Source organism: Mustela lutreola, chromosome 1, assembly GCF_030435805.1.
Source record: "Mustela lutreola isolate mMusLut2 chromosome 1, mMusLut2.pri, whole genome shotgun sequence".
In the NCBI taxonomy this organism is placed as follows: domain Eukaryota; kingdom Metazoa; phylum Chordata; class Mammalia; order Carnivora; family Mustelidae; genus Mustela; species Mustela lutreola.
The window spans coordinates 258,181,148-258,191,488 of record NC_081290.1 but is presented as its reverse complement, the minus strand read 5'-3'; the positions used below and the strand labels follow the sequence as shown (position 1 = coordinate 258,191,488).

Here is a 10,341-nt window from a genome sequence, read left to right as displayed (position 1 = left end):
TAAACATTATAAATGTAGTTTGAGGCTTTTTAAGTACTTTTCTCCAATTCTATTCTTCTTTATCCTTCCTCACTATTATGAACTCAGTGTTTATGACTCTTACACACTGGCATCACATTTTCTTTATTACTTAAACTGATCAGTAAGTCAGCATTACTGAATTCTACCATAGTCAGCCAAATCTCTCGTGGAAGGAAAGACACGGTTTTCTGATTAAAGCATTCCAGGGGTGGGAGGCATGAAATCATCCTTCAACCCTCATAACAAGTCTTTAGGTATAGCAGCATCTTAGGAATGAGGAAGTGGAGAGGTAGTCATAGATCAGACCACCATGGGCCTCACATGTCAGCTGAATATTAAGATTTTCTCCTGGGGGCGCCTGTGTGGCTCAGTGGGTTAAGCCTCTGCCTTTGGCTCAGGTCATGATCTCAGGGTCCTTGGGATCAAGCCCCACATCAGGCTCTCTGCTCAGCAGGGAGCCTGCTCCCCTCACCCCCCCCCCCGCCTACCTCTCTGCCTACTTGTGATCTTTGTCTGTCAAATAAATAAATAAATAAAATCTTAAAAAAAAATTTTATCCTGAAAATGCAGAGGAATTTCATTCATTATTAGACATGGTCAAAGTTGTGGTATAGATGGATTATTCTTGTAGCCATGTGAGGACTGCTAAGTAGTCAAAAGTCCTTTGTTATAGTGCTAAGGAGCAATAATATGGGTTTCGACTAAAATGGTGACCCATGGGGATAGGCCTTTTCGTCACAAGCATTTTGAGAGCTCACAAATTTTCTTTCCTGCTGCTTCAGAAAGAATTGTACTTCAGTTTGGCACGGAGATGCTTCAAGCAGAAACTTCTGCTTCTTCCTAGAATTTTGACTTTGACCTTCTAAGCTAAGTTGTAGAAGTCTCTCTGCATCAAGGTTATAGTTCTTCTCCTAAAGCACATTGCATTCATTATCTTTTTTGATCTTCATAGAAACCCTGTGAGATAGTTACCATTTTTACTCCATTTTAAAAACTAGGAAAGTGATGCCCATAGTGGTTTAATAGTTTGCCTAATATTACTAGAAAGAGATGACATGATACTTTATATGGAAAACCCAAAAGACTCCACCCCCAAATTACTAGAACTCATTCAGTAATATTACAGGATACAAAATCAATGCAAAGAAATTAGTTGCTTTCCTATACACTAAAAATACAACTGTAGAAAGAGAAATTAGGGAATCAATTCCACTTATAATAGCACCAAGAACCTTAAAATACCTTGGAATAAACCTAACAAAAGAGGTAAGGGATCTATACTCTAGAAACTACAGAATACTTGTGAAGGAAATTGAAAACACAAAAAGATGGAAAAACATTCCATGCTCATGGATTGGAAGAATAAACATGGTTAAAATGTCTATGCTGCCCAGAGCAATCTATGCAATCTATGCCTTCCTGAACAAAATACCAACAGCATTTTTCAAAGTACTGGAACAAACAATCCTAAAATTTGTATGGAACCAGCAAAGACCCTGAATTACTAAAGGAATGTTGAAAAAGAAACACAAAGCTGGAGGCATCACGTTGCCTGATTTCAAGCTATATTACAAAGCTGTGATCACCAAGACAGCATGGTACTGGCACAAAAACAGACACATAGATCAATGGAACAGAATAGAGAGCCCAAATATGGACCCACAACTCTATGGTCAACTAATATTTGACAAAGCAGGAAAAAATATCTAATGGAAAAACATCTCTTCAATAAATTATGCTGGAAAAATTGACATCTGTATACAGAAGAATGAAACTAGACCATTTTATACCATACACAAAGATAAACTCCAAATGGATGAAAGACCTCAATGTGAGACAGGAATCCATCAAAATCCCAGAGGAGAACATAGGCAGTAACATTTTTTACATTGGCCACAGCAACTTCTTTCAAAACATATCTCCAAAGGCAAAGGAAACAAAAGCAAAAATGAACTTTTGGGACTTCATCAAGATAAAAACTTCTTCACAGCAAAGGAAACAGTCAACAAAACAAAGAGACAACCTACAGAATGGGAGAAGATATTTGCAAATGACACTACCAATATAGGGCTGATATCCAAGATCTATAAAGAACTTCTCAAACTCAACACTCCAAAAACAGATAATCAAGTCAAAAATGGATAGAAGACATCAATAGACCCTTTTCCAAAAAAGACATACAAGTGGCTAACAGACACATGGAAAAATGCTCCACATCATTTGCCAATCAAAACCACATTGAGATACTACCTTACACAAGTTAGAATGGCAAAAATTGACAAGATAAGAAGCAACAAATGCTGGAGTGATTGTGGAGAAAGGGGAACCCTCTTACGCTGCTGGGAATGCAAATTGGTGCAGCCACTTTGGAAAGCAGTGTGGAGATTCCTCAAAAAGGGCTCAAAAAAAAAAAAAAAAAAAAAAAAAGAGCTACCTTATGACCCAGAATTGCACTACTGGGTATTTGCCCCAAAGATACAGATGTAGTGAAAAGAAGGGCCATCTGTACCCCAGTGTTTATAGCAGCAATGACCACGGTTGCCAAACTGTAAAAAGAGCCAAGTTGCCCTTCAACGGACGAATGGATAAGGAAGATGTGGTCCATATACACTACGGAGTATTATGCTTCCATCAGAAAGGATGAATACCCAACTTTTGTGTCAACATGGATGGAACTGGAGGAGATTATGCTAAGTGAAATAAGTCAAATAGAGGACAATTATCATATGGTTTCACTCATATGTGGAACATAAGGAATAGCATGGAGGACATTAGGAGAAGGAAAGGAAAAATGAAGGGGGGGAAGTCAGAGGGGGAGATGAACCATGAGAGACCATGGACTCTGGGAATCAAACTGAGAGTTTTGGAGGGGGAGGTGGAAGGATGGATGAGCCTGGTGATGGGTATTAAGGAGGGCAGGTATTTCATGGAGCACTGGGTGTTATACACAAACAACAAATCATGGAGCACTATATCGAAAACTAATGATGTACTGGTGACTAACAACATAATAAAAAATTATTTTAAAAATATTGCTAGAAAGAGCCTAAACTTTATTGTTTTACTTAAGTCTGAATTACTATCTTGATACCATCTTGTCTCTCTTATGGCATAACAGCTAGTATTTACTGAGGAATTGCTGTGTACCAGACACTGACTGTTCTAAGTCCTTTACATATTCTATCCCATTTAATCATCTATACAAAACTCTGAGGTAAATAATATTATTATCCTCATTTTACAGCTGAGGAAACTGAGATACAGAGAACTTAAGTAACTTGTTTAAGATGCTACATCTGGACAAGGTGATTAAGACCAGTTAACTCTGGAGCCATTGTCTTGTACTACCTCTAATGGGAACGCAGTTATTTTGATTTCCAAAAGTATGGGGAGAAGGAAAACACTATGTTATAATTTAAAGCTCTTGTTAAGTTTTACTAATATAAGCCTAATATCAATGTGTCAAAATATTGTGGAGAATTTAACTATAAGCCACAAGCAGTACCAGATTTGAATGGGTCTCGCTTGATTATTGATAACATACAATTTTGCTTCAATCTTTCCAAAATGACTTCTTAGCATGGCAGAGTAGTTACAGGAGAGCAGGCCAACAGGTAGGAAACCAGGATTCTAATCCCGGTTCTGCCATAAATGGTCTTTGAGTTCTTGGGTGAGTCAATTAATTTCCTTAGACTTCAGTTGCTCCATTTCAAAGATTCAAGAAATGAACTAGAGTACCTCCAGTGTCCCCATCCATTCTGTGATTCTCTCTTTGCCTTTTTTCCCCCCATTCCATCAGATACTGGATTCAAAAAATGACAGGAAATGTAAATAACAAAACACTGCAGAAGTGCAACAAATTAATTTTAATATTTCCAAAGATGAGGACAAGTAAATATAATAGAAGAACTAGGAATTGTTTTTGATATTCTTTCTACTAATATTATAAACATAACTCATATTTTAGTCATTTGCTTATACATGAAAAAATCTAAATCTATGACTTTGTAGCTAGCATTTTTATTAAAAAAATAAGGTTTAAATAAATTAAACAATATGACTATGAAAAAGTACATAACTAAGAGAGGTTACACCTTGAAAAGAAAAAAACTCTTGAAATAGTTTTTTTTTTTTTTAAATAGTTTTAATAATTATCCTCTTGAAAGAAACAGAATTGGGAGAACATGAATAGACAAAAGAAAAGACTCATATACAGAGGATTCTAGAAAACAGGCAGTTCCTTCTACCCTCCCCCAACTAATTCTTTCTAAAAAAGCTATTTCTTCTTGGGCGCCTGGGTGGCTCAGTGGGTTAAGCCGCTGCCTTCGGCTCAGGTCATGATCTCAGGATCCTGGGATCGAGTCCCGCATCGGGATCTCTGCTCAGCAGGGAGCCTGCTTCCCTCTCTCTCTCTCTGCCTGCCTATCTGTCTACTGTGAACTCTCTCTGTCAAATAAATAAAATAAAATTAAAAAAAAAATAATCTTTAAAAAAAAAAAAAAAAAAAAAAAAAAAAAAGCTATTTCTTCATACAAATGTATTTGTAGATAAGATAAATGGACTAAGTTAACAAAATTGCTTTCATCTGTTTTAAAATCTACCTCTCTCCAAAGGAGTGGTTCCTAGCCTGGAGGGTAGGGTGATACAGTTTTTTGTTTGTTTTCCTTCTTCCCAAAGGAAGTTTTGTAGGAGCCTGACAGTATTTGTTCAATTTGTTTAAAAGATGATACAGATGTGCGCCTGGGAAAATTAGCCCATATTAACATTTCTTGGTTTTGCCCTTAACTAAAGGGCTTGATAATAATAGCTTAGAAATTCTGAGCTCTTTTAACCCCCATATGAACTGAGCAGTTCAGCAGGATGAAACCTATTTCAGTCCTCCATGTGACACAGGAGGAGAGGTAAGGTGGAGCTAATGCCCCTACTTCCATGGACTGGTTGGCGTTGCTGAGAGCAGCCTCATCAGCCAGCCTCCAACATCCTCTTTTAGTGTCTCCTACCCTCACCCTTAAGGAAGTCATTGTTGACTTTCTTAACTAAATTTCAGCCAAGGTGCTAGGCATTGAGACTACAATTTTGAAGATGCTGGTTCTGCTCTTGAGGGCTCAACAGTCTAAAGAAAATGCTGTTTTTAGTACTCTGACCCATTCCCATCTCACTTCCTCCTTCTGGGCTGAAGTAACTATATCTCTAAGAGCAAGGGCTGCTTGAGAGGATTTCTAAGAATATTAGGTAGGAAAGCACCCACATGTCTGTAAGTTATGTAAGATGGAATAAAATTTATGGAACCAGACCTAGGTATAGAGGGTTGAGTGTTGAGTGGTGACAGGATCCTGGCCCCAGCATTCATAATTTCTGGCGCTCCTCCTCTGCCAAAAAAAGCAGGGATGAGGGTCTAATGATCCGTGACCCTAAGTGGTTAGCAGCCTGGGCACATGTACACACACAGACTTCTTGATATCTTGGTCCTTCAGGAAAAGAGTAGGTCACCTGAAATGTCCATTGCTCTTTATTCTTTCATTTCACTGAAGGAGCAGTAGCTGGGCCCCAAGCCTCTCACAGTGCAGTCAGTGCTGTCGCTGTCACACTTGCCACAGTGACATTCAGTGGCTACTGGATATGTATATAGGGACTCAGCCTGGTTAGCACAGCCAGGCACTTTCATGGTCTCATACACCAGCTCTTTGAAGGTACATGTTTTCTGGATGTTGGGCCTGGCTGGGTCTTTGTACACTAGATCCTGTGGAGTTTAAAAAGGAGAGAGTTGGGCTAAAATATTCCAGAAGTTTCTATTTAGCATAATCAAAATGAGATGGAATTTAATACTGCTTGCTCTAGCATTTACCCACTAAAGCTCACTTAAGGAATTCCTAACCAAGGAAATATGATCTCATAAATGTCCTATATGCTCTACTATATTTCTTGGTTCTGGGAATCTTACAGAATATATATCATTCCTTTTATTACTCCTTATGTCTATATCAAATCTTAAATATTTCTCAAACTATAGAGAAACTTTATCAACATAGAAAAATGACGAAATAGAGCTATAGCAGAAATTTTAAGCTGATTTTTGTACTTACTCAAAAACTATGTTAATGACAACATAAACCATAAAACACTGAAGTTCAGTTTCTCAGAAAATGTTTCCAAATACATTGTCCCTGTGTGTTTATAAACAGCCAAAAGATCTAAGAAAAAAGGGCAATGCTAAGCTTAATATGACTTTGAGGTCACATGGAAAATTTTAAATATTCCACTGTCTTGTAGATATTTCCTTGCCTTAAATGCTGTATATATTTTATAGGTCTATCAGTTTCAAAGTATATACAGTTTGCATATGAAAACTATTAATCCAGGTAGGACAGGTCTGTTCCAATGGTTTCTAGTAAAATTATTTGCATCAAGGGAAGAAATTGGCATTGCTGTTTAATTTATTTCAATATCATGCTATCAGGTCTGTTGATCAAACTCATTTACCACATAATAAAATATATTTCATTAAAAAGTTGTTACTTTCAATTTCAGTTTATAGAATGAAATTTTGCATGGATAACCCGGTGTTATAGGAGAAATAAGTAAAGAAAACAAGGTAGAAACTTTTCTTGGATTAATGCCAAGAACCTGTGTGAAAATAAGCTAGTGGTTTTATGCTTCTATGCCTTGGTTTTCTCAATGGCATGAAGAAGTGAGTGGGTTCTCTGATTCCTTTTCTAGTAGTCTGCAAGTATGGACTGTGTTCTGAGGCTGCTTGTTGCCGTTTGTAATCGGGTGGGCAAATAAGACATTTTTTATATGTCTATTTGTGTTTTTATGTGGCTTGGAAAAATACATTTTGATACTATCTCTGTTGCAAAGATAGGGCTTCAATTACAGAAAATGGCTTTTGGGGAAAATGGTAGATCTTCTATTGTTAAGTATATGTATGCTTATAAGTTTATCTCTCTATATGTAAAATCTATCCTAGCACTACTTTCTTTTTGGAAGTGCAGAGTTGGCATATTGCCAAGCTGATCAGATCAAATCTGATGCTTTGTTAGATTTACTCTAATCAAATCCAAGCCCAAACATGTAGTTGATATCACAGTATTTAACTCCAATCATAACATAGACAGTATTGACTAAGGGACTCATGGCTATTACTTGGGAAGGTTAATATCCATCAGGTGGGAATTAATGAAGCCTGCCTTGGACAGACCCTTAGCACCTCACTTCCAGCAAAGCAGAGTTCCTACCCGGGTGTAGCAGTAGCCGGCACACCATGTGGTATTGATGCTTATGCAGAAGCGACATTCCTCCTTTTCCACTGTGATGGTGATGTTGGTAAGCTCACAGCTCTTGCAGCAGATTGCTCTCCAGCAACAGAAAAGGAAGCAAAACTGGACTGACTTCATCCTGGGCTATAAAGCAAACTATTAAGGCTCATGAGAAAACAACCCCCCACCCCCAAATTATAATCATCTAAGTTGACCAAAGCAAAAATAATTGATCTTCCCATCCTCCCCTGTCACATTTTGTTTCAGCAATTTTTTTCCTTCCTTTTCCCCTCCCTTACTTCTTTGTTGAACAAACGTTTCTTCTTATATTCCTTCTCCTTCATTTTTTTTGTCAAGTAGACCCGTATTACAGATCAAAACTCCAATATAATAATTTAAGCAGAGCAGTATTTAAAGATCAGAGTATTTAAGTGATTAGCCTGAGGATGGTAATTGTGATAATCATATTTGTCCTTTCATTATCATTTTAAACACTATTTTTGTTTAAAAATAAAAAGGAAATTCTATACAATAAAATTGGTTCATCAGTTTTAGCATCTCATAAATACTATCATTTGCTTTTGTTCACCTTTGTTTAAAATAAGACTATTTCAAGAGGCCAAGTGAATTGGTCTATACAAGTTCAGTTGCTTGCTAACAGTGACTACAGTGTATTAACCATATTTAAGAAGCCAGGTTGACAAATATAAATTGTCTACACAATAGTAGTTGAAAAAGGTCTAGATTTGTTCTCCAGATCCTAAAAAACCTATAATTTCAAAAGTAACTGTCACCACTTGTTAACTGTAGATGCCAAGACTCACCTTTGGTCAGCTGTCTTATCTTGGGAGAGCTGTATACGGAGTCAAGTCTCAGTTCACCTTTTATACAAAATCATGTGCAACTAACACCTTGTGGATTTGTTGGGTATTAATAAGACCAATGTTAGCCTGAAGCTTGCTGTAAGTGAATCAGTGTTTAGGTAGACAGGGAGATCAAGCCCTTACTAAAGTAGTCTAAACGCAGTTGATCAGGAAAAATAATGTTACCAGAGATGATGATTTTGTACAAATTAAATTTGATATAGTAGCACACCCACTCCTTTACCTTGTCAAATTAAATGTGACTCTAGGTTTTTCTCAGGGAATTCAGAATCCTTTCCAAGTATTGCTTTAACCCTGTTGAGGGGGTACATCAAAAAGATATGGTTAATAAACTGTTCTGAGAGCTGCCTGAAAGCTGAAGGGAAGAAAAAAACAAATGGGAAGACTTTCATGATCTTTCTCTCATATCTAAAGTATAAACTGTGTTTCTCTTCACCTCCCATATCCAGGCCCCCTAATCTCAAATATTATTCTTTGATGCTCTACTTGTAATTCTTTAAATGTTCTGCTGATTTATTTCTCCAGATCTTTGCATATGCAGTGTTTGTCCTGCCTGAAATATATTTGTTTCTTACTTGTGTTCTCCAACATTGCTCCAATCCCTGGAAAATTTCTCAACCTTCAACACTCACCTATGAGAATTTAGGATGGGAGATAGAGGTGAGCTTTAGTAACTACCTTGTTTGCAATCATTGGTATACCTCTGTTTCTCCCAATAGAGTAGCAGCTCCTTGGAAACTGGGGTTGATTTGTTTAACAGATATTTATTATTTAAACAATGTGGCTGGAGAAAAGGAATAATGGTATTAATATCAGGATATGATGTCAAAGATAAAATAGGAGTCAAATCATGTAGGTCCTTGGTTTTTGCTGTCTGTGACAGGGGCCAATTGTGGGATTTTGATTAGAGGTGTGACATGATTTGATTTAGGTCTAAAAGGATCCCTTCAGCTGCTGTTTTGTTAATGTACAGAAAGAAAGGTAGAAACAGAAAGACCTATTAGATGCTGTTGCAGCAACCCAGGTGAGAAACGATATTTGTTTAGACTATTGTGATGGCAATGGAAATAATGGGACATAAAATTGATTCCGGATATATGTTGAAAGTAGAGCCAACAGAATTTTCTGATGGAAGAATGTTGAGCATGAGAGAAAGAAGAGTTAAGAATGACTGAAGATTCTGGCCTGAGCAACTTGAAGGATAAACTTGTTATCAGCTGAAATAGGAAGGCTGTCAATGCAGTAAGTTTTGAGCAAAGATGAGGAGTTCTATATAGACATGTTGCGCTTGAGATGTCTTTAAGACCTCTAAGTATAATGCTGAATCTAAATTTTGGAAGAAATAATATTGTTTGAAGGTATAAATTTAGGCGTTGTCGACATGAGCTTAGAAAGAGATTACCAAGGAAGTGAGTGTAAATAGAGAAGATGGAAGGGCCAAGCTGAGCCTGGTATACGCCAACATTAAAAGGTCAAGGGTAAGATGAAGGGTTTTTTCACTTCATTCCTGAAAAGGGCCACTGAGGAAAGAGAGGAATAGAGAGAATGTGGTGTCCCAGAAGATAAAGGAGCATATCAAGGAGTGACAGCTGTGCTTAATGTTGCTGACTGGTTAAGATGAGGACTCTGAATTGTACAATATATGCAGCAAAATGAAGATCATTCATGTCCTTGGTTAGAGAAGTTTCTTTGGAGCGAGGGGAACAAAACCATGATTGGTGTGTGTTTAAGTTATTGGTAGGAGAAAAAAAAAGTTGAATAGAGACAACTTTTTCTTGGATTTTTGATATAAAGATGACCAAATAAATGGGTGATTTGGTAAAGTAGAAGTAGGGCAAAGATAATTTTATTTTGATTTTTATGTTCTAAGATAGAAGGAATAACTGCATGTATATACAGTAATGCCAATGATTGAATAGAGAGAGAAAAATGACTATATTGGAAGAAGAGAGGAGAATTTCTGGAGTGTTCTTGGGTGGAGAGCTTATCCCAGTGTCAGGCAGGAGGCAGAGCTTGTGCGTGGAAGTGCTGGTGGATGGTGCAAGGATGGTGGATGAATTGTTAAGGAATTGTGGAGAGAGGATAAAATTTCGTAGTTGTCTAAGACTGGGAGAGGGATTGAGTTGAGAATGATGGATGTAGTATATTGCCTACTAGTTTTAAGGGCTCACTTGAGGTTT

At 37.2% G+C, this 10,341-nt stretch overlaps 1 protein-coding gene across 1 annotated transcript; it reads right to left on the bottom strand.

Moving 5' to 3' along the window:
- Positions 1 to 5,530: 5,530 nt before the first annotated feature.
- On the bottom strand, positions 5,531 to 7,415 carry FSHB (follicle stimulating hormone subunit beta). Its single transcript, XM_059158483.1, has 2 exons — positions 7,257 to 7,415; positions 5,531 to 5,761 (listed from the first exon to the last, which is right to left on the bottom strand). The coding sequence occupies exons 1-2, from the start codon at positions 7,413 to 7,415 to the stop codon at positions 5,531 to 5,533; spliced, it is 390 nt and encodes a 129-aa protein (XP_059014466.1).
- Positions 7,416 to 10,341: the final 2,926 nt, after the last annotated feature.